Source organism: Brienomyrus brachyistius, chromosome 5 (genome assembly GCF_023856365.1).
Source record: "Brienomyrus brachyistius isolate T26 chromosome 5, BBRACH_0.4, whole genome shotgun sequence".
NCBI lineage: Eukaryota > Metazoa > Chordata > Actinopteri > Osteoglossiformes > Mormyridae > Brienomyrus > Brienomyrus brachyistius.
The window spans coordinates 39,352,686-39,377,230 of record NC_064537.1 but is presented as its reverse complement, the minus strand read 5'-3'; the positions used below and the strand labels follow the sequence as shown (position 1 = coordinate 39,377,230).

At 40.7% G+C, this 24,545-nt stretch overlaps 1 protein-coding gene across 5 annotated transcripts in view; it reads right to left on the bottom strand.

The window, feature by feature from the left end:
• Window positions 1-24,545, bottom strand: part of LOC125742073 (uncharacterized) — a 103,087-nt gene that overhangs the window by 3,597 nt on the left and 74,945 nt on the right. The window contains exons 1-5 of one of the 5 annotated variants that reach the window (XM_049013723.1): window positions 9,104-9,191; window positions 2,802-2,849; window positions 1,550-1,768; window positions 904-1,188; window positions 376-654 (exon numbers count right to left, since the gene is read on the bottom strand). In XM_049013723.1, the coding sequence (XP_048869680.1) occupies window positions 376-654; window positions 904-1,188; window positions 1,550-1,768; window positions 2,802-2,849; window positions 9,104-9,128 (856 nt within the window). In that variant the 5' untranslated portion in view covers window positions 9,129-9,191. Of the gene's footprint in view, window positions 1-375; window positions 655-903; window positions 1,189-1,549; window positions 1,769-2,801; window positions 2,850-9,103; window positions 9,192-24,545 lie in introns of those variants that run through there. The other 4 variants (XM_049013726.1, XM_049013725.1, XM_049013724.1 and 1 more) reach the window with 4 other exon arrangements.

Here is a 24,545-nt window from a genome sequence, read left to right as displayed (position 1 = left end):
ACTGCCACCTTAAATCGTTGACAATTGTACTGCTGCTCACTCTTTCATGTGCAATAATGCTGTCCCCCCCACCCACTACTTCTTTATACTATATTGCTGAGAGACTTGTTGATTCTTGTCAATTATGTTTCACTGTAACGTTGACCCTGTGCTAACTTGCATACGGTAAATAAAACTAAGCTAATCTTTTCCTTCATTCTCTGGTCAATCTCCTCCAAACAATTTCTGCTGTGATTAGGTCAGGTGGCCAGGTTACTGTATGTGATGCGACACTCTTTCACTCTCCTTTCTAGGCAGTTTGCTCAAACGTTTGACTGGTACTGTAAATAAGACAGAACTTACACACATACACACACTTTCACACTCACTGTATACCTATGCCAACGACTTCCTGAGGCACAGATTTGACAGTGAACTTGTTATTGCTGGTACTCGCTTGGAACATGTAGGTAGCTTCACATTTGTAGTTTCCTTCGTCGGTCTTTGCCATATTTTTAATTGTATATTTCACTTCACTTTGAGTCAGTATTGTATCACTGCCTTTATAAAAAGTGACACTACTTATCTTTGGTGCACCATGTGTCACACATTCCAGTTCTAAATCTTTTCTCAGTTCTGGCAGATCAGGGTGAGGTACAAGTTTTACCATTAGATCTGAAGGGGTGAGAACAGCACAGTGAGAAACAAAGAGAGAGACTGACAATTCAAATAATTATGAAGAAAACTCTTAAAATTAGCACAAAAACGCAACACCTCATATGACTGAAATAATTCCCCATGTACATGTCAACTGTAAACTATGGTTGATTTTATTGATGGAATTCAGAAAAACTGTATCGTTTGTGTAAAAATAGATTAATAGGAAAGTATAGAAAGTGGCATTTTAATAAAAGCATTTTTTACCGGTTACTGAGAGTACAACAGTGCTGCTTCTCGTGTTTGTGATCTTATTTTTACACCAATAAATATATGGTTCTGAGGTCTTCTCCACAGAGGACGTCATGAACTCCAAAGGGCCAGTTTTTGGGTAATCTTTTATCATAACACGGTAAAGGCTCTGGTTTTTATACACATAACACATCCAATTCTGCCAGTCGTTGTCCACATAAAGGGCTAGATGAACAGAGTCATCTTTATAGACCACTGAATCTCCAGACTGAATGACTAGGATCTCTGGAGGAAAGGCGTCTGGGATATGAAAGAAGCAAGGAAAGGAGGAGATTAGATATCGTCAGGCTCAGACCTGCCAATCAAGGGGAATTTGCCATTCTTATTTTCTCTTTAAACCTTATGTAATGTAAATATTAACTGGGTAATCACATCACCATTCATTACAAAGATCTAAATGGACACTTTCCCAAATTGAACAAGTTCATGTATTTCTTGATACATGATTGTTGCTAAGCAAACAAATAACACTGTACTAAATTCACAGAGATATTTCTATAGCAGCATATTTGTATATATTTGCATATAAACAGCATGTGGCACATTTTACAGGGATCTAAATGTAACAATAGGTTATTTTCAAATGCAGATATTTACTTACCTTCAACTTTGAGCTGAAATGCTTCACTCTTCATTCCATTCCTCTCACACACATATCGGCCTTGTGCACTAATAGAGTTTATGATGACGATATAGTTTTGTTGCATTTGATCTGGGATTACAGTACCATCGAAATACCATTTGACGCTGCCTCCTCCTGAGCAGGTGAGTACTATGGTGTCCCCCAAATATACAGGTAAAAATTGCTTCTTTATGCTCACTGTGGGAAAGGGAAGATGAAGACCCACAAATACATACCAGCTTCTCCGTATTGGACAAACATATTTAAACAGAAGAGAACTACACTTTTACATGCAGTATTTCAATAGGAATCATGTTAAATGTTTAATAACTCTCCAATATTGCAAATTTTAACAGCATTAATGTTAATGAAGATTTTTAAAGTTATTAGTTCAGACCAAGAATTAGCTAATACCAAATATTTCCATATCAAATTCTAAAATAGAAGTAAAACTTCAACTGATATTTCATTTCACTATGTATTCTAGTTATTATTAATTAACTAAGTGCCAATCAGAAGAGAGATGTCACCCCTTCTGCTAGTAGGAACTCAAGAGATGATTACAAAGCACATGAAATAATTCCTGGAAAACAGAGTAACACTTGAAATTCTCCAGGGGCCTGTATCACAAAGCTGGATTTTTGAGCAAGAAAGATAACATGTCAGATAACACAGTACAGCCTTCATGTACAATGCTTGGTTTAGCAAAGAAAGCCAACTGGAGGGTCAGGGAAGGCGAGCTAACATTGTCCAGAAGGTCAGTGTCATATAGGAGTTCACATGGCAACTATCTAAACGATAAATCATGGCATCTTACAAATGCAACATGCATATTACAAAAAGCTACAGACTGACACCATTGTTGTATATTCATATACAGCTCTGGGAATTAAGAGAACACAGCACATTTTTTTGTTTCACTCATTTCTCAATTTATGGGTGTGCATCTATGTAAAATACAAATTTTTTTTTGCAAATTCCTGTCCAACTCTTCCCTGTTTCTCATTAATGAAGGGCTTCTTCCTTGCTTGATTTTTTCCAAAGCTGTACATATTATACAATCATTTTCTCATTGCTGTCTGCCTTAGTATACTTTAGTTTTCTGGGAGACTCTGTACCCTTATTGAATTGCATTTACTTGGTTTTAATATTTTTCTCGGATGTTTAGGAAGATTAAGGGAAGACTGCTGTCTGTTATGGACACAGAATAAGTTTGTATTTTTTTAATTACCTGTTGGCCTAGATTGACCCAGTGAAAATGGCAAAATGGCACCAAACACTGGAAGAAAAAAACATGTGCAATTAATCTCAGTTAACTCAAATCGTGTAATTCCAAAGATAAATTCGTTGCTGGTTTAATCATTTTATACAATTAAAAGTAATTAATTAAATATAAATGGATATTGACAGTTCAGCAGAGGTGGACATTTCAGGTCCAAAAAGTAAAATTCCAAACCAGGACTTTGTTTCAACCAACCACTTCAGCATAAAGAGTTACAGTCACAGAGTAATCAGCTGGTTGGTTGAAACAAATCTTGGTTTGGGTTTTTACTTTCTGGACCTGAAATGTCCACCTCTGCAGTTCAGTTAAGCATGCAAAGTTGCAAGGGCTTCTTTAGAAAATTGGATCAAATGTGAAAAAAATCACATTACAAAGGCTTAAGCTCATTTCCTCTGTTGCATTTTTGATCATATACATTCACAACATATTCATAATATTATTATAACAACAAGACAAAGCCATTGGCATTGTACATTAACATCAAAATATAAAATGGAACATGGTGAATCTCAAGCACGTTTGTAACATATAACTTTATTCACTTTACAATATTGTGCCCCAAGAAGGCTCTGTAGAGCTTATTTACTAAAGGCATGACTGCTGCAGAGTCAGTGGTTTTCATGAATAATTATGCAAGAAACCCACGAAATCCTGCAAGGAAAAGTACAAGGAGAAGTCATACAGCGATTAATACAGAGACCTGCAAACTCAACACCTGGGATTTGCACATTAAAAACTCAGCTAACCTTCCAGACAGAGGGCACCACTTTGCAATGACCCAGGGAGGTCCAACATCACCAACCCCAATAAAGCCAAAACAACCCCATTCTTCCTTCTGACATGACCTGAGACACATCCCCCTGAAACAGAATTTGACCCCTCAAATTCTGGGGTAACCCAAATTTACAAAAAACATAATTAAGCAATGAAACAGATACATAAAATTAATCTCAATGCCATTTCTCACAGGGTTACACTTGTAATTCAAGGTCAAGATTGCGTATAATGACTTTGACAATAGGGAAGAAATGCTTCAATTTAAATATACAATTTTTTTCTATCTCTACTAAAATGCTTCACCTTTACTTAAAGGGGTTCGATTCCCCCATCAGGTTCGTAAGTCACAGATGTGCTTTAAATGTTATGCACTTTTGATTTATGCCTGTTGTCCCCTCATCAGCGAGGACACGCCCACTGTGAAAAATAAGGCATAGGTGTGCAAGAAGTCATCTATAATTAATTCATCAAGCAAGAAAAGGGTTTACACCCTTGATGATTTTGGTAATAAACAAAACGTGGAACATGGTATCATGAAACTCTGGGCACGGACCAGGGAAACAGGAGCAGGAGTCAAGGAGTCGGGTGAACGTGGGATTTAATGAAGATGACACATTCAGGAACATGAACTAACGTCACAACATTAATGACTGGACTTCGGAAACATACTCTAACGCAGACTTAAATACGCAATAGCTATTAACAAGACTATAATCAGCTGAAGACCTCAAGATTCCACACGAGGTAGCTATGCATTTCCATGTAAATAGATCTGTATCACCTATTTGGTGTCCTGCAATTTCTGTATATGTGTGTTACCATAGGAAACCATGCATCCTGGGCTGTAGGAAGTCCAAACCTGAATAAATAAATTGGCTAATAAACTTTCACATAACTAATTACTTTTAAAAAACAACAGCTTGTGACGGGGATGGTACCAATAATGTGATTGACAAGACCCACGCCCAACCCCCGGGTCCTGGACCTCACTATTTTTCAAACGTGGGGTAAGGCCCTACATGCATCATGATGTTACAGTTAGTGTCCCGTAATTTCTGTAGGCCTGTGTATTAGCATAGGAAACTGTGCATTACGATCTTAGAACTGGATAATATCTCAATACTTACAAAGACATCATTGTCAGCATAAGTTGATAAATGTAAGGATTAAGTTGCTACAGTTAAGTTATTGTCATGATCAGCGCGTCCAGCCCTCGTGTGTGCCACGCCCGTCTCGTTACCCTTGCGGGAAGTCCCAGCGTACCAACTGTCTCGCATTTATTCTGATGTCAATGTCCTGTATTTCCACGTTCAAGTCTGTTTCCCCAGGTCGGTCATTGACGTTGTCGCCTGTGTGCTCCCTTGTCTGCCTGCTTGAGATAAACTCCTTTGTTTTGGATTGCGGTTTCCCATATCCTGCTTCCCTGACCGATCGTCACAGTTATAATTAGAAATTAACAATATCACATCAATTGTCATGCACAATATAGGTTAAATCCTATAAGCAATACATTCTATTTTTTCCCATCAAACATCTATTAGTGATTTAATTCATTTAAATTATTTTTTGAAACATCAAAAAGACATACAACGTTTGTACATGTATAACTTGTTTACCTCAACGCTTTCAGGGAAAGACATTAAAACTACATAGAACCCATCTAACTATAAAGTAGCAAATGACGTCATGATTTCAAATTAACGCGCAACAGGGAGAGCATGGGGGGACTCTATGGAAAGCGGTCTGAGCATATATTCAACATCCTTGTTATCAGACCTCAGTTTTCTCCACTAGTTCAGTGTTTGTCAGCACTAGTTGGACATTTCATCACACTAGACTGCTATTTTGTTGCACTAGCTCAGTGGTTCTCTAGGTCGGTCCTCGGGACCCACTGCCTTGCTTGTTTTCCAGCTATCCCTGCCCCACACACTGTTGATTACCTGGATCAGGTGTGTTCAGTCAATCAGAAGCTGAAAGACAGCTGGGACTTATGTGTGGGGTAGGGATAGCAGGAAAACAAGCAGGGCAGTGGGGCCTGAGGACCAAGTTTGAGAACCACTGCACTAGCTGAAGAAAAACTATTGCTAGTCACTCTTTTTCAGTTAGTTAACTAGGGACCGACAATTTTCTGCACTAGTCGACTAGTGAGGCTTAAAGTGTTTACTATAGGTGAACTAGTGAAAACCAAAATGCTCTCTGGTTAACTATATTTAAAGCCCCCTTGATCTTATATGTTAACTGATGAGGCTCAAAATGTTTACTAATTGAACTAGTGAAAGCCGGAATGTTCGTTATTTAAATCAAATGCTAATGAGGAGGCAGGAAAAGTGCGTAAATTGAACCTATTGGATCTCTAGCAAGAATTACACCCAGCGAAAATTGAACCCTATAAAGCCTGAAGTTTTAATGTTAACTGCCAGCTCCTTGCTTACTGTCCATGCGAAGTAAAGCATGAAAATGCATATACTGCATGAGAGAGACTGGATTCCACGCAAGAAAGAACAACTTATGTGAGACAGGTCGAACTTTAAGAAGGGCGAACACAATAAAAATATTGCAGATGATCTGATCTGCAAACTCAGTCCAAAAATCCTGGGACTGTAAATCAAGGTCAGACCTTCTTAGGGGGTGACAGTGTAGCTCTTTGGATGCTAATTATTTTTACTCTCATTGTAGTAGGCAGAGATTTTGGGCCTCATGAAGGTATATTTCTGCTTCATCAGAAATAAAGAGAACACAAGCCTACCACATTTCTGAAGAGATTTGTCCTTTCCATAATGTATGTGTATGAGATATAAATGATGACACCAGTAGCAAGAGTAATTATTGAAATCAAGATCAAAATGATGTAATTATGAGGTTAGTAGTGATGTTTAATTTTCTGAAGTCCCATTTTCTCCACTGAAAAAGAAGGCTATATGCTCTACATGTGTGTATATCAGTCAATAAGTAATAATATTCAGGTCGTCTTCAAAGAATTTTTTTGCAAGAACAACGAAATACCAACTGCCCCAGCAAAACTCTAGTGATAATTTAGGCTACTCTGTTTCAGGAAATGGTATTGTCCACCATGGACCATCTTTCTGAAATATTTAAGTTGCGTTCATAATTTCAAATGATGTTTTATACAGAAAAAATAATCTGATAGGTTTGACTGTGAGACTAAATACAGGAAATAACCTAGTGGACTACATGCAATTGAAGTGGCCAGGACAAAGATATTGATTGGTCAGTGTTCAAACTATGCACTGGAAACCCGTAAAGTGCCCACTCTGTATTGTGATGAGCTAAACTAATCATCCTGTCCTGCCCCAATCGTCCAGCCCTCGTGTGTCACGCCCCACCAAAAATCAATGAAAATCAGTGAAAATAGGCTTAATATCTGATGTTGTGTCCTAGTGAAAAACGCAATGCTAAGCAAAAATAGGAAAAGAAAGTAACACTGTAGAATATTATATAGCACTGTATAATACGCAGGTAGAGAGTGTGACCTCTACAGAATGCAGTTTTGTATCTGTTAATTATCTTCTGTTAGCCATTGATGTATGAATATGTATTTTGATTAGCGCAGCTTATCACTGTTTCGAAGGTCCACAATATTCCTTTCTGTGGCTAAGCATCTTGGGACCAGCTGAAACCACCAAAAACTTGTTACTTTTTATCAGTGAAACTTGGAAAGTTTTGCTTTCCTACTGCATTAATGGGGTCTTTGCCAAAACTATACAAAGAAACAATATTGCCCGGTCATGTTTACCAAGGGAATAGATAATAAAATAAATGTCAGCCTTATCACACAGGTGCGAGGAATACCTGAGCAATGGAAAGGGAGGGACAATGATAGCAAATGGTCCAAAAATGATACCTGGAAAATCCCTGTGATGAATATCCTGATAAAATAAAAGTGTATAAAAATCAGTGTAATTCGCAATGGGACACACTACTGCGCGGTGTCAAGCCTTGGTTGTAACTGTTTCTGTGCTGACAGTAGTAAACTTTGTTTTAAAATTGTAATTTGGTTTAATTTGCTATTACCATTAGCTGGCATTACTATTTCATTTTCAATAGATTCATCTGCTTTTGATTAATTTCATATGTGTTATATTTATATTTAATATTATTTACATTGCAGAATGCAAGGGGATTTTATTTGATTAAGGGTTGTTTCCTTTAAATATTTTGCATATATTTTAACTGTTTCGGACGTATATGTTATACGTCATTTCCCATATGCTGGAGAGGAATAAGTTTTGCGAGCGGCGCTGGAGTTTTAGACTGCACAAGAAATTAAGAGAACATCCTCTCCAGCTAGGATTTTCAAACATTCCCTCTTAGCTCACAAGCAGGCAAAAGTGGTATGTTGTACTTTGAGTTTATCGTTGTATGTATGTTATTGTTAGCGAATATGTAATATGTATTTTCTTTGTATTTGTCCTGTATCTTTAGTTCTACGGTGTTTACGTCAGTGCTAAGTGTGCTGTAAATAAACATCAGTGTGCAAGACACTTGGAACTTCGCATTGTGACTAAGAGCGGCATAGTTTCAGTTTACATCGCGGAATGAAACTGAGCCTGAGACGTGGCGTAAACACGCATCCCCCTGATACACATTTACGCCCTAGGATAAAAGTGTTTCATTCTTTCAGATAAAAGCTTATATCGTTTAATTTTTAGTTTTAGAATAAGGTATTAAAAAGTTATCTAGTACGTACAATCAGAGGAATATTACGCATCGTGCTTTGTGCTAAATACTAAAACGAAATAATTTAAACAGCAAAATAATTATTGTAAATGTTGGAAAAGCTTAAAAACTATTTTAAAGCTTGTTATTTACGATACATAGTCGGCCAATTCCTTTGTTTTTGGTAACAGAGAACTTTCATTACTGCCTTATTTTAAATCAAAAGTGAAATGATATGTTTTTATCGGAAGCAAAAAACATTTTCATCGACAAATGACGCAGTTGGATGTCTTCTAACATCTTAATATTTTCAGTGAATAATTTATTATTTTGTTTTATTATTTGAGGAGCGCTATTTCAGCAGTCAATATATGCTTTCCTTTATGTTTTTTATAGTTCATACTTATCAATAATGAGTTAGACCAATAGAACTGCTGAATCAATGTTATATCAGTGAAGAGCTTAAAAACCCAAATATAACATATAAATGCTGATAAAATATTCAGGCTTAAGACTATCGAACCCACGTACAATTTTACTCAAATCAGAACAATAGGGTATGAGGATCTGCAAAAACAATTACTACCCATTAAAAGTCCGCACAGACTGGAATAAGGGGGAAAACTATTTATGGTATAAATGAACAGATTTTTCACATTCAGCCTAATAAATCGCAGACAGGAACAAATACAATGAAACAGTGACTAAAGATGAAAAACAAACAAAACTTGATAAGCACATTACAGAGAGAGGACGAGGTGTTTAATGTTGAAAAAATGAGTTTGAGTTGGTCTTACCAAAAAGAACCACCACCTTTTTCATATTCGCTTTTGACTGAACGGCACTTGCTGGCAACAACTAAACGGGAACTGAGAAGAGTGAATGCCTTTATAAGGGACCAATACAGAAAGCAATGAAGGAGGGAGGGGAAGTGGTATACGAGCTGGAAAGCACAGAAAGTATTTTCACATTTTCATCGTTTCTTAGTATTACTTAATACACCCAGATGATACGTGATTTTAAGAGTTACTATAACGCACGTAATGCAACGTTTTGTTTACTATTCAAAACAGCAAAATTTATGGTGTATGGTCATGAATTTATTTATCCAAAGCAACAATGATATTTTCTGCACATATGTTATAATGCATGGCAATATGGGATATTATATAACATTGTATAACACGTAACTAATGTGATCATTAGGAAAATACAAGATAATGTAACAGTGTAACCTGTAGAGAATGCATGTCGATTGCTGTTGCATGTTGCGATCATGTACAGTAGGTGTGTGTTTGCACCCTAGCTGGCTCTGGGGCTTATCATGTCCCAATTAACTCTGTAGCTAATCACAAAAATGTAACTCTGTAAGAACACTGTAAAATAAGACAAATTTTTTCAGAATTTTAAACTGTTTTATATCAGTCAATTTGACTGTAATTCACGTTTTTTTCCTGTTATGTTAAATGACAGAAAAAATTTTTTAAAATGACATTGCATAAACGTATATTTACGCACAGTTTGTAAAATAACAGAGAAATCCCTTCAGTGAAACTGGACAATTTCTTTTCTGTATGTTTACAGAAATTAGACTTATGGTTACATGCTTTATCTGTAAAATTTAAATGTTTTTACTGTACCAACGTGTGCTGTTGTTTTATTAAAGCGCAACAGCACTTTTTTTGTGAATTTTCTTTCATTAACTTTAATTTTGCATTCAATGTATATAAAATCTACATTGGTTAACCGTTCTAAAACCTGTTGCACATTTCATTCTTAAACATATATCCACCACAATTGTACTGTGTTGTTGTATATATATTAAATTGTTTGTGTAGAGTTAAGGTTACAAACATTACAAAAAATAATTAAAAATTAGATAATATGAATTTATAACTTCTACATTCACAAAAGGTCTATACTGTGATGGACCGGACGCTTCCGGTCGCAACTAGTTTCAAACTTGTGCGCATACGCAGAGGTCAGTGGAAGGCTCTATTTATCTGTTTAAAGAAATAAAAGGTTTGCAGATCAGAACTGATGGGATCATCTGAGAATTGATACAAGAAAGCGCTACGAAGTCAGAGAAGGACTAAGACACATATTAAGGTATGTATATTTAGACTTTTTAAAATATATGCTTTGTTTAACAGTGTTGCCACCAGGCGCATTTCGCGTATGCAGCGATTGCAAACAAACAGACCGTTGGAAGTCAGAAGTTTTAGATTTGAATGGATTAGATAATTCGCCAAATAAAAGCACAGCTAAACTCACAGGTCAGATAAGGACCGGGGAAAATTGGTCAGTGTAAGATATAGTTTATTCCTTATTATACTACGGGACCGTTGAATGCTTGAATCTGATTGGCTGACGAACGTTCTGAGGTGTGCAATTATTTTCAGATAACCGCACGGCGAACGTAGTTCCGGGCAGCTCTCTTGACCGCATTACAGTTCCATATCACTTCGCATAGTTAACTGTAATAACGGAAATTAGCATACAGTACCTATACAGCACACAGGACTAACAATAACAACAACATGACAGACGATTTTCCGAAAGTAAATTTTAATATTTACGGTGAATATGAAACTGGGCTGCAGCAGTATTAGTTAGCCTAGTGTACCAACTTAAAGGCTACACATGACATTTCTCACTAGCGAGGTAATAACAGCGCTGCATCTTAAAGCAGACTTACAGTCTAGAGACGGTGCTTCAGAACACTGTTGAGGGACACACAGAGGTAGCCTAATTCATAAAAGCTCTCTCTCCCTGTTTCTCTTTCCCTGTGTGTCTCTCTCGCTCTCTTTCTAATAACTTCATTATTAACTGCATTAGTCTGCTATCAACGGCTCAAGCCTCCATTGCCAGCTTTAAAATGACGTTTTGGAACTAGCAAAAGTGTCGTTGGATGAGATGCGGAAGAAATAATCCTACTCACAATAGCGATTTAAGTAGAAAAACCGGACGAATCCCTTGAAATATATAATCTGATCGATGTCTTGAGGTGTGGCAACCGTAGTATAAGCGGAATAATTGACTCCGGACCGTTGAATTATTAGAAAATAATGCACACCCGAGGTGTAACGGCCACTCCGCTTCGCGTCGTGGCCGCATTACCACCTCGGGTGTGCATTATTTTCTAATAATTCAACGGCCCGTCGTCAATTATTCCTTACTTATACTACGGGACCGTTGAATGCTTGAATCTGATTGGCTGACGAACGTTCTGAGGTGTGCAATTATTTTCAGATAAACGCACGGCGAACGTAGTTCCAGGTAGCTCTCTTGACCGCATTACAGTTCCATATCACTTCGCATAGTTAACTGTAATAACGGGAATTAGCATACAGTACCTATACAGCACACAGGACTAACAAAAACAACAATATGACAGACGATTTTCCGAAAGTAAATTTTAATATTTACGGTGAATATGAAACTTTCAACAACTGGGCTGCAGCAGTATTAGTTAGCCTAGTGTACCAACTTAAAGGCTACACATGACATTTCTCACTAGCGAGGTAATAACAGCGCTGCATCTTAAAGCAGACTTACAGTTTAGAGACGGTGCTTCAGAACACTTGAGGGACACACAGGGGTAGCCTAATTCATACAAGCTCTCTCTCTCTCTCTGTCTCTCTCGCTCTCTTTCTAATAACTTCATTATTAACTGTATTAGTCTGCTATCAACGGCTCAAGCCTCCATTGCCAGCTTTAAAATGACGTTTTGGAACTAGCAAAAGAGTCGTTGGATGAGATGCGGAAGAAATAATCCTACTCACAATAGCGATTTAAGTAGAAAAACCGGACGAATCCCTTGAAATATATCATTTGATCGATGTCTTGAGGTGTGGCAACCGTAGTATAAGCGGAATAATTGACTCCGGACCGTTGAATTATTAGAAAATAATGCACACCCGAGGTGTAACGGCCCGGCTTGTCCGATCCTCGTGTGTGCCACGCCCCCCTGATTATCCACGTGTGCTTCCCTGATCTTACCCAGCTGTGTCCGATTATTTTCAACCAGTCCTGTCTATTTGAGTCCATGTCTTACCAGAGTTATTGTCATTGTCATTGATGTTTGTGAGCGTCATTACTAGTGTTCTGTCTTGCCCGTCCCGTTCCAGAATAAATCCCAGTTTTTCCCCCGATTTTGCCTGCTTCCTGCTAACTCGCCTGCACGCTCGATCGCCCGCTTTTATCGGCGATCGTGACAGGGAGTAACATAAGTTGCTCTCACAATGCGACCCCTGAACGTTGTAAATAACAAAAGTGATTGTACTTTTGTTCTGCACAAGGCTTTTGCCAGTTTATGTAAGTGTGTTTCTGTGCTTGGTGTTTTTGAGCTTGCTTATGTGAGCATTTTTATGTGAGTACTTTTTATTTAAATGTGAAAATGTGACACATTTGAAGACCGTTAATGTCAGTTTTAATGTTTTTGAAAGTTAATACACCGGACGTAACTGAATATCTGTGTGCATGTGTGAGTGACTGGTATGCGAGTGTGCCCTGTGATGGGCTGTCCCCCCATCCTGGGTTGTTCCCTGCCTCGTGCCCATTGCTTCCGGGATAGGCTCCGGACCTCCCATGACCCAGTAGGATAAGCGGTTTGGAAAATGGATGGATGGATGGACTCAGACCAGCAAACCAAGTAACTGCAGCACTGAAGTCCGCGACAACTTTGTTGGAGGCCACGGTCACCCCAATGGAGGAATCAAGTAAGTTATTGTTGTGTTTTCTTGTAATGTCACTATGATCTTTAATTATGTTTGGTGTACGTCGGATGATTTCCAAGGATCCCTCAAACAAAATGGCGTATTGTTAAATGCTCGGTTGTGTTTTGTGTGCTTGTGTGTGTAACTCAGGCTGGGCGATTTTGTGTAATGACAACTCAGCTAAATAAATTGCCATCACAATTTGATTTTGTTGATCCGGACAGTGATACATAACATGTACCTACACATGCATGTTTATGCGTAACATTTGTGATCGCTTCAGATTTTGGGTTCTGAACTAACCTTTAAGCCCAGTGTGCTTTTTGCATGCTTACAAAACCTTACAGCTATATGCACAAGGTCTTAACAGTGCATTTAAAATGAAGTCCAAAGAATGTTCTGACTCACTTAAATTCCAACATTGCCTTCTTTGTTTCCGTCAGAGTTGGACACTGACCTGGACCTATCGACTAGCAGCAGTACAGAGATGTTGCCCTGTGGTCCTGCAGTGGGTTGCACCAGCTTAGCGTAAGTTCGATCGTAAAGTCGGGTGATGGCAGGGAAGTGTTGATGCTGCTTTTGATGGCAGGACGAACAGAGGGGCAGCAGCAGGGCTTGCAGGAGATATGTCACAGGCAGAAGGGCAAGCAGGCCGGAAAGATGTCACAAGTAATGGAGACGTTGCAGGCAGAAGGATAGGCAGAATATCTTGATAATTTGGGGTCTCTGGGCAGCACACCCCAGGAAGAGAAGGGGCACTATGGGCAATGCAAACAGTTAGGTGTGTGCTATATGTAAGCTCTGGCAGATATGGCTATGGCAGCATAAGTAGGAGGGAAGGGAAAGTGGGAACGCAGGCAGGTGGAGTCCCTGAACGTCAACAATCCAGTTCCACAAGGGAGTGTGAAGTTCACCCAAAGTTCAGTTCAGTTCATCCAAAGCTAATGGCACTGATCCCCACCTAGCTCTATACCTCACACTATAGGTCTAACCAGGAATGAGCAGTTATCTGGAGCTAAAACTAGAGTCCCTATAAGCTACACTAAACAAGTGTGTTTTTCATCTGGACTTCAATATTGAGAGTGAGCCTGAATCATGCATATCCGCTGGAAGACTATTCCACAGCTGTGGAGCTCTATAATACAATGCTCTGCAACCTGCTGTAGCTCATACTACTCGAGGGTCTAATAGATATCCTGCTTCTTGAGATCAAAGCAAGCGAGGAGGATTGTAAGAGACCAGTAGATCTCTAAGGTATTCTGGTGCAAGGTCTTTCAGTGCCGTATAAGTTGATAACAGTATTTTGTAGTCACTCCGACAGTTAACTGGAAGTCAGAGGAGGGTGCACATAACAGGGCTAATAAGATCAAATTTCTTTCTTTCTTTTTTCCCATATGTGTGTGTGTGTGTCTCTCTCTACATACATATACACTCACCGGCCACTTTATTAGGTACACCTGTCCAACTGCTCGGTGACGCAAATTACTGATCAGCCAATCACATGGTGGCAAATCAATGCAGTTAGGCATGTTGACATGGTCAAGACAAATTGCTGCAGTTCAAACCGAGCTTCAGAATGGGGAAGAAAGGTGATTTAAGTGACTTAAGGATTAAGGCAGTTCTGAAGGCAAAAGGGGGTCCAACCCGGTACTAGCAAGGTGTACCTAAAAAAGTGGCCAGTGAGTGTATATGTGTGCGTGTGTGTGTGTGTGTGTGTGAATATGTTTATATATGTATGTATATACACTCACCGGCGACTTTATTAGGTATCCCTTACTAGTACCAGGTTGGACCCCCTTACTGCCTTAAACCTTCGTGGCATAGATTCAACAAGGTACTGGAAATATTCCTCAGATATATTGCTGTATATTAACATGATAGCATCACACAGTTGCTGCAGATTTGTCGACTGCACGTCCATGATGCGAATCTCCCGTTCCACCACATCCCAAAGGTGCTCTATTGGATTGAGATCTGGTGACTGTGGAGGCCATTTGAGTACAGTGAACTCATTGTCATGTTCAAGAAACCAGTTTGAGATGATTCAAGCTTTATGACATAGTGCATTATCCTGCTGGAAGTAGCCATCAGGAGATTGGTACACTGTGGTCATGAAGGGATGTACATGGTCAGCAACAATACTCAGGTAGGCTGTGGCGTTGCAGCGATGATCAATTAGTACTAAGGGGCCCAAAGTGTGCCAAGAAAATGTCCCCCACACCATTACACCACCACCACTAGCAAAAAGGCTGTGCTTCCAACGCTGGCTTATTTGTTTGGAAAGTCACTACAATAATTAATGAACATGTCAGTCACTATACAATGTTGTTGTCAGGATCCGCGGGAGGACCGGCAGGTAGGAAGTGAGGAAGGAATAGGCAGGTAGGCAGGATAGTGGGATAACGGCATTTATGCGGGGAGACAAAGGAACAGCGACGCACATTACAACAATGACCGACATCAGACAGAGCAAGACGTGGACTGATATACAAGAGTCAAGTCGAAATAACAGGGAACAGCTGGGCACAATCGGGGAAGCACACGTGGATGATGAAGGGGTGTGGCGCACACGAGGATCAGACCCCCCCAAAGGCATGCACCCTGGGCGCCAGGGGAGGCGACGGACAAGACGAGACCGGGGGCACGGGACCTGGAAGGCAAGAACAAGACCATTAACGGGGAACCGGGAACAGAATAGACAGACAAAACAAGCACAATGGCAGAAGCCAGGACAGGACCTGACACAGAACAGGGAATGCAGACAGGCAGACCAGGAATGGAGACAAAGAGGGAACAGAGAATGGAGGGACAAAAGGGCCAGGAGTGAACAGAGGCACAGAGGGACAAGGAGCAGAGACAGGAGGAACAGAGGAATAAGGAGGAAACAGAGGAGGCCAGATGAGAAAGGCCGGGGGACAAAGGGGAGCCCGAGGGAGCCACAGCAGCTGGAGGGGCCGCAGGCGACCAGGAGGCCGGAGCAGGAGGGGACCACTGAGGGGCCGAGGAGACAGGACCTTGGACGTAGCAGCAGCCGGAAGCGGGACCTCGGACGTGGGTGGAGCTGCAAGCGGTACAGCAGGAGCCTGGGGTGAAGCAGGAGGTGGCACGTCGGGCGGTGCATAGCTATACATATCCAGGCGACGGCTTTTTGTTCCGCTGATACAATCATGTTACCTTGTTAGCTTTGACATGTGGTGATATTTCAGTGACATTGTTTTAACATGCGAACCAGAAAAATATGTACATGCTTCTGGTGGATTTCAATAGTTTTGTACGTTTATTTTTTATTTATTTAAATGTTGATTAGGTTTTCTTCTAAACCGTGTATGTACTGATTGAAAAATACAGCAAGCTTTAAGACCAGCTAAAAATGTTATTGGTAGCCAGCTCCCTCCTGGCGTTGACAGCAGCTTTAAGAGCAAATATACACGAACCTGGCTAAAGTGTCTCGGGGATAGTTAGCCGCATCTTAAAAACGTAAGAGCCCCACTGTTCGCAGCGTTACATCAGCTAGCAGCTCGCGCCACACCGCACACTCCCTCGCGCTCAGTGCCATTGACGTGTCCGACATATTACCGCCTCCATTTCCCTTACTAACCAATAAGTGGTAAAGTAAGAAAATGAAACTTCGCTCACTTTTCGCTCAGAAATCTTACTGCAAAGTGGATGACGACTGGTTCTGTTGAATTAGGACTAAGTTTCATTAAGTGTGACACATGGTGCAGCTCAGTTACCGGTGTTAACATGGCATCCTCAGTAAGCATCTCAAATCAGGCACCCGGATGCTATAAGCATAAGCCTCGGGGGTCACCTTGTAGGAAAGCCAACATTTACTGAAAAGCCATCTTTATTAAAAAATAACTAAGGCTTTATTCTTTAAAGTCTTTAACGTGTTTTAATGTGACTGCTAAATGCAGTTTACTAGCTCCTACTGTTATAAATTAAATGCTATTAATTAGCTGCACTCGTAGTTACAGCTTTCTCTGGAGCTGACCCTACACTGTGTACATGCATGGGGACCATTGCTGACATAAGGATTTAATGCCTAGGTGTTGAGTCTCACGGCTAAAACCCCCAGTCCCCATGTGGCTCAGGGTTCATCAGCTGGTAAAGATCGGTAGATTCCATGAGAGGGGTACCCCTTTAAATACGCTTTATTCCCACCACCCCACAAAATTAGCTCATTTTACAAACACAACCGTGCTGCATACATATAACAAAACATATGCACAACTTTTATTTTGAATAATAAAACACCCGGTCATGGTACATTTTAAAAACTCATTTGATAAATGTACACAAGCTTGAAAAATAAAACACACGTATACATGACACATTTTAAAACACTTGTGCAACTTTGAAAATAAAAAAACTTCATGTTACATTAACAAAATCTCCTTTGATAAAAACCCTACAAACTTTTTACAACTTTGCTTTTGTAAAATAAAAGCCATGTTCATATTAGATTTCAAAACTAATTCACAAAATGAATGCATAAAACTTTGTACATTTTAAAAATACGTTTGGGCTGCAAACACTTAACAAAATGTTTTTGTAAAACACCCAAACATCTGTACATCTTACTTTGAAAAACTTTTATGTTACGTCTTAAAACAGTTGTACATCTTACTTTGAAAAACTTTCATGTCACATTTTAAAACATTTGTACATATTACTTTGAAAAACTTTCATGTTATTTCTTAAAACATTTGTGCGACTAAAAAACTATGGTCAAGTTATATTACCAAAAAAAAAAAAAAAGCTCATCTGATAAATGTATACAATTTGTGTAACATGTTTGAAAAATAAACAATGTACAACTATGTTCAAGTTAAATTAACAACAACACATTTGATAAATGCATACATTTGGTGTAACATCTGTAAAATGTTACACTACTTGATAATGGTTGTCCGTTCTTCCCCATTGCTAGCATTCCGATCTTTTGCTCACCCCAGACATGGATATTACATTATAAGTTTTTTCAACTTTCAACATCTCCTTACGCCCCCGACTCTCCTTAAACAGCATGTGCATGTGACACACAGCATTGCTCTCTCCGAGTCCTTTGCTGATTCTCCAAAGCCCGGGACCTTACCACAGTACCGCAACACCAGACACAGCGTACGCTCATGCTCCATCAGGTAACCCACCCCGCTCAGTCCCGGCGGCGCCCGGCAAAATAATAACTTATTAAAATAACACACACTCCTAAGCACTCTCCTCAATATAATTTTTAACATAATAACTTAAAAATAACACACTCATAAGCACTCTCCTCAATATAATAAATAAATAAATAAATAAATAAACAAACAATAATTTAAAATAATAATAAATAATTTATAATAAAAAAATAAATAATGTATAATAATAATAAATAATTATTAAAAATAATAATGAATAATAATTTTAAATAATTAAATAAATAAATCCAACTCCCGTGACGTCACATCGTACCACAACCAAGCCCCGCCCCCAAGTGACCCGACCTGTCAATTTGATGGAAGCGGCATTCCTTCTCTCTCTTGAATCAATTGTAAAACCGATTCTATGATTCACTTTTTTTTTCGTCTTTTTTTGCGCCTGATCATATGACTCAACGAATCATGGGATCGGATAATAAATCTGTCTCAAGGTTACATTATTTGACTGAAAAATAACCCTGGTGTTCAACAAAAATGTTCAGCTTCACTATTCACAATAAAAAAAAAACAATATAAAAAAAAACAGAAAGGGTGTCGATGCTGAATAAACACGTGTGTATATATAGCTATTATTTTCTTTACTTAAGCCAAATTCACGTGCATGAGTATCAAGGACTACATCACAGTTAATAACAACTACAATATTACCAATACAATCACACATACACATACAATGAGCATGAGTAAACTTGCATGCGTTGTTGTGTAAACGTCAAAGTAATAAATATTCTAGTTTGTTCTTTGATGAAAGAAATATTGTTTTATTATACAGAAATGCAATAATTTACTGTTGTGATAAATGATGAAGAGCTGCGTTTATTTTATTCCTTTTAACAGCGTAACTGCATTTCTGCAGTAAACGCTGCAAGGGCTCTTGGGATCGGTTCGCGAATCGTTTGTTTGAGTCACTGACCTAGTGTCCGAAAACCCGTAAGTTCGATTTTTTTGGAGTCAGCCAGTTAGAGACCTGGGGCCTCATGTATAATGACGTGCGTAGAATTCACACTAAAATATGGCATACGGACAAAACTAGGAATGTGCATGAGCAAGAAAAAAATCCAGATGCATAAATCTGTGCGTAAGCACAGATCGACGCACATTCCCGTTATAAATCCCAATGAGCGTGAAATTTTACGTACGTGAACGAGCCCACAGCCACTCCCCTGACCTGCTCATAATTATGTATATTTGCATATGTAAATCTGTATAAATACTGGTTTTGTTCTGTTTTTCTTAAACAACAATGGATCAACCACGTGGGAAAAATAAGTATTTCAGCGAGTGCGAAGTGGAGGTCATGTTAACAGAAATCCAGAAAAGAAAAGTGATATTATTTGGTGGTTTAAGTAGTGGCATCAGCACTAAAGTTGACGGAGCGGCAGAACATGGCGGAGTCAGTTAAAAGTGTTTTTATGTATTTGCATGGTGGCCGAAATGAAAAAGAAGTGGTCGGACATTAAAGTCGACGTGAAAAAACAAGTGGCCGCTCATCGTAAGAGTCTTAACAGCACAGGCGGAGGGAGTGAAATCCCCAGTCTCACACTTTGTCGGGTGAGGGGGACGCCGATGTCAGCGCGGGTGAGTTTTTCTCGTAGCATACTTGTTTGAATTACTTGCATGTTTATGAATAACAAGTAGGGCGCAGATGCGGTATTACTTTTATTTATTCCGTTTGTTTATTCTTACATACAATAGTGCAAGAGGTGTCCCCAGTGCCGAGGACGACACAGGCGGTGATGGTGCTGCTGTGCCGAGCACATCTTTGGGCGCTGGCTGCACACATTCCCGTGCCTCAGAAACCGGGGGGGCGACCATCCAGCCGTGTGCTGACGGAAGCTATGCTGCAGGCACAAAATACAATAGTGAATGCTGTAAGAGATATTGCCAATGAATTAAAACATCTAAATGATACGCTGTGTGATATTAACACATTTAAAAAATAGTTAAAAAATAAATGCGGTGTTTACCTGTTTTACATTCTTGCCATTACATTAATGAGATGCATGTTCCAATCGCACATAATTTGTACATTAATAGAGTGAAAGTGCTTTCCATTTACATAAGCAAATTCGTTCTCTGAAGGTGCCTTTATAGCAATGTGAGTGCAGTCGATGGCTCCGATTACATTGGGAAAACCGGACATCACGGCAAATTGCGCTTTAATGTTTGCCTGTTCAACCACAGTGTAATTTTATATATCTGGGTGACAAGCGGATTATGCCGTCCCATACAGCTGGCATGGCGCGACTTGGTGTTGAATAAATCGCTATGATCCCTGAATACACGCTCTCCTCCAATTCTTCCATAAGCTACGTCTTCCAACAACGCAAGAGCTGCCATGCGGTTGTAATAGTTTGGTCATTTTCTGCACTATTTTATTATTACAAACTGAATAAAAATCAGGTGCCGTACATTTGTAAACAACATACAATTAATGTCAGTGTATTGGTTAAAGTCAGCATCATGATTGTGAGTTTAAAAAGAGTAACAACAGTAGCGATGACTGGGAGCCGTCCGTTTACAAAACCGTGCAGAAACGTGCGTACGCTGTGTGTGGAGCTGCCGTGAGAATGTGCGTAGCGGTATGCCAAGTTTCGTTTTTATACATCTCGACGTGAGCGTGGAAACGGACGTACGCAACATTTTCGTGCGTATGCACCGTTTATACATGAGGCCCTAGGTACCTGGCTGTGCAGGTGTTCTCGGCACCAGACAGAAGTCTACGAACACAAAAATGATGACCATAATGATGACAAAAAAGTGACGACCATAAGAATAAACCTAAAATTGATGACAAGTGCAGACAGAATATGAAAAATAAATCCGATATCGCGGGGGATGCTTTTGGATGTTGAATAGCCAAAGATCAGTTTTAAAAACGTTTTAAAATAATTAAAAAATTTGATTCGTTCTGAGCTTATGAATCGGTTCAACCCGCTCACTTAAAAAGAACGATTCATTTGCGAATCGGCCATCACTACTCTATAACTGACATAGTTTTAATGGTGCCAGCAGTGAAACAACTCGCCAGTTTATTAGCGGAATAACTTTGTATTGTAAATGAAAACCATGCCGCAGGTCCAGTAAATAAAATATTGTAACTCTCAAGTGGTGAAGAGATCATCAAGTGGATAGTAAAGTTCAGTTATTAGCAGACTGTTTTATTGCATGATTCTTAAAAGGACAATGTTTACATGCTCCCGGGGGGATAAAGTACTTTCCCTTACAATACTGTAATAAGTGTAGCGAACTAAAACTCCTATGTCCGCTACAACTTAAACGGGTTCACTGGTAACCACTGCCACCACCTTTCTTTATAAATTATCTGGGGCGGTCCAGACACCGAAGCCAAGGGTATAAATAGAATTACTTTATTTAATGTAATAGCCGGGGATCACAATCCTTCCCAGAGGGCAACACCAGACAATAGGGGGGCAATACATCACACGTGTTGACTCCACAACATCAGATCACACCACAAAATCCATAATTATAAATACACAAATCTAGTGAGGGAAAAAGCACTGCACTCCGTATATCACCCAAATCACCCCCATCAGTCTCCTTCCCCACCCTCAACAACTGTACTACCAACCCCGGCTAAAATCGACACACAACCACACACATTCATACGAAAAGACAGAAACCTTTAAAAGGACGGTTACTTCTCAGGGGAGAGGCAACACAGCCCCCCATCCTTCCCCCGAAGAAGGAAGAGGCTCTACTCCCAAAGCGCACTTCGCTCCACGGCTCCTTATCGCCCACACATCGCTAACTTCCCTACACATTCATCCCCCCACCTCACTCTTACCTACTTATCTTCGCCCACGGCCGATCTAATATCATCGACGGTCACACCACATTTCCCCCAACATTAACCGCGGACAGCCAAGGGATTCCCCTCCCTCCCGAACCACCTCGGTCCTTTCTCCACCAAACCAACCCAAGAATAGAACAAAACCCCTCAATCTATTCCACCCCTCTTTAAAAAGACATTCCTCCCCCCCCCCAGCTGCAACCCATTAACAATCACAACAGATACTCTCCACAACACTCACCACACTATCCCCCCCCCTGCTACAAAAGACTCGTCCCCGAGTCAATCCATCTTAAAATCTCTTGTCCAAGCCGGAAGTCTTCTATCCCTTCTTGGCCTTTGTTGCTGTGGTTGTGGACTCTCTACCACTCCAGCCTGGGTTTCCTGCAATGCCACCCTCTGTGGAACCGCTCCTAATTGTTGTGGGGTTATCCTCTCCATCCCCCCTGCTGTAGTCTCCGGCCCCCTTGGCATCTCCTGCAGCCTTATCCCAGGCATTGTCCCTGTACTCTCCAGCTCCGCTCCACCACCATTATCTGGACCAGCCCTTGGCTGCAGGAACCACCAGCTAGCAGGGGAGTAGACCTCTCGAGGCTGTTTCGTACCCCCTACTTGCCTCCTCCACTCCTTCTGCCATACTCCCACTCCCTGGGACCTAGGGATTTCCTCAGAAGGAGACACACAAGGTTTTAAGCGATTAACATGAATAAGAGTTTCCCCTCCCCCATGTACTGGACGTATCCTATACAGTACTTCTGAGATCCGCTCAATTACTCTGAAAGGGCCCTTAAACCTCCTTTGCAACTTAGGGCACAGACCCCTCCTCCTACCCTTATCTCGCACCCATACCAATTCGTTCTCTGTATACCACTGAGGCTGTGCTCTGAAATCATAACCCTTTTTCTGTTGCGCTGACGCCTTATTCTGATGCCTCCTCACTGCCTCTACTACAGTCTCTAAAGTTTGGGACACACCTGCCACATATTCTGACACAGGTCTAAACTTCTCCCCGTGATCAAGATTTAACATTATGTCAATAGGGAGCACCATTTCACGTGCAAACAACACCTTGTTACGGGGTATACCCTGTACTGGCATGCACACTACTCCGGTATGCCATCATCACATACGGCAACAACGTATCCCAATTTGACTGGTTCTGATTCACAAATAACGAAAGCATTGCCAGCAAGGTCCGATTGAACCTTTCTACCAATCCGTCGGACTGGGGTGAGTAAGGGGATGTCCGTGTTTTATGAATATCCAACAGCCGGCATACCTCCTGAAAAACCCGAGACTCAAAGTTCCTCCCTTGGTCAGAATGCAGAGTGCGAGGTGTACCATACCTACATACCCACTCCTCTACCAACACTCTTGCCACTGTAATTGCCTCCTGATTTGGCAGGGAAAAAGCCTCTGTCCACTTCGAAAAATAATCTGCAACCACCATTTATTCCCCTTCCCCGTCTCCGTGAGGGGTCCCAAAACATCTAGGGCTACCCTCTCATATGGCCTTGCTGACACTGTAGAGACCATTGGTGCCCGGGGGGCCGCCCCTACCTCCTTCCGCGATGCACACTCCATGCATTCCCGACACCAACGCCGCACATCCCCCTGCCACCCTGGCCAAAAAAACCGGTCCCAAACTTTAGCATGAATTTTCTGAACCCCCAAATGGCTGCCAGTCTTGGTATTATGCAACCAATACAATACACAAGGTACCACACCTGCAGGCACTACCAACTGTGTTGGCTGACACCCCTCAGCCCCATGTTGCCTCACTACATTCCGCACCAATATCCCTTCCCGCACTTCCAACTCATCCCACACTGGCAGGTAACGCCGCACACCCTCATGCTCTGTTGCTGCCACACGACCGTCTAACCCCCTCTGCTTCAAACTTATTACGAGTTTAATGACCTCATCCTCCTGCTGCGCCTCCCCCAACTCAAATGAATCCCCCCACACATTCACCACCCCTGGGGTTATGGTCTGGAGGGCACAAACCCGGGGCTCCACCTCACACCCCCCAAACGCCGGCACCCGCGACATTGCATCTGCATTAGCATGCAGCTTACCTGCTCTATGTACAATTATGTATTGGAAATTGGCCAACTGCTCCATCCACTGGGCCAACTGGCCCTCCACCCCCTGAAAGTTGTGTAGCCACCGCAGCGAGTGTGAATTCACGGCCCAGTAGATAGTGTCTAAAATACCTCATAAATGTAACCATGCTCAACAATTCCTTTCTCGTAGTGGCATATTTTCGCTCTGCCTTAGTCAAAGCACGACTGGCATATGCCACCACTCGCTCACCCCCCTCTATCTCTTGTGATAAGACCGCCCCTATACCCAGATCACTAGCATCGGTGTCCAACACAAACCTCTTCTCAGGGTCGGGGTACACCAACACTGGAGCGCTTACTAAACATTCCTTCAGCTTCAAAAAAGCTTGATCACACTCAGCATTCCAACTAAACTTCCGGCCCTTCTCAGT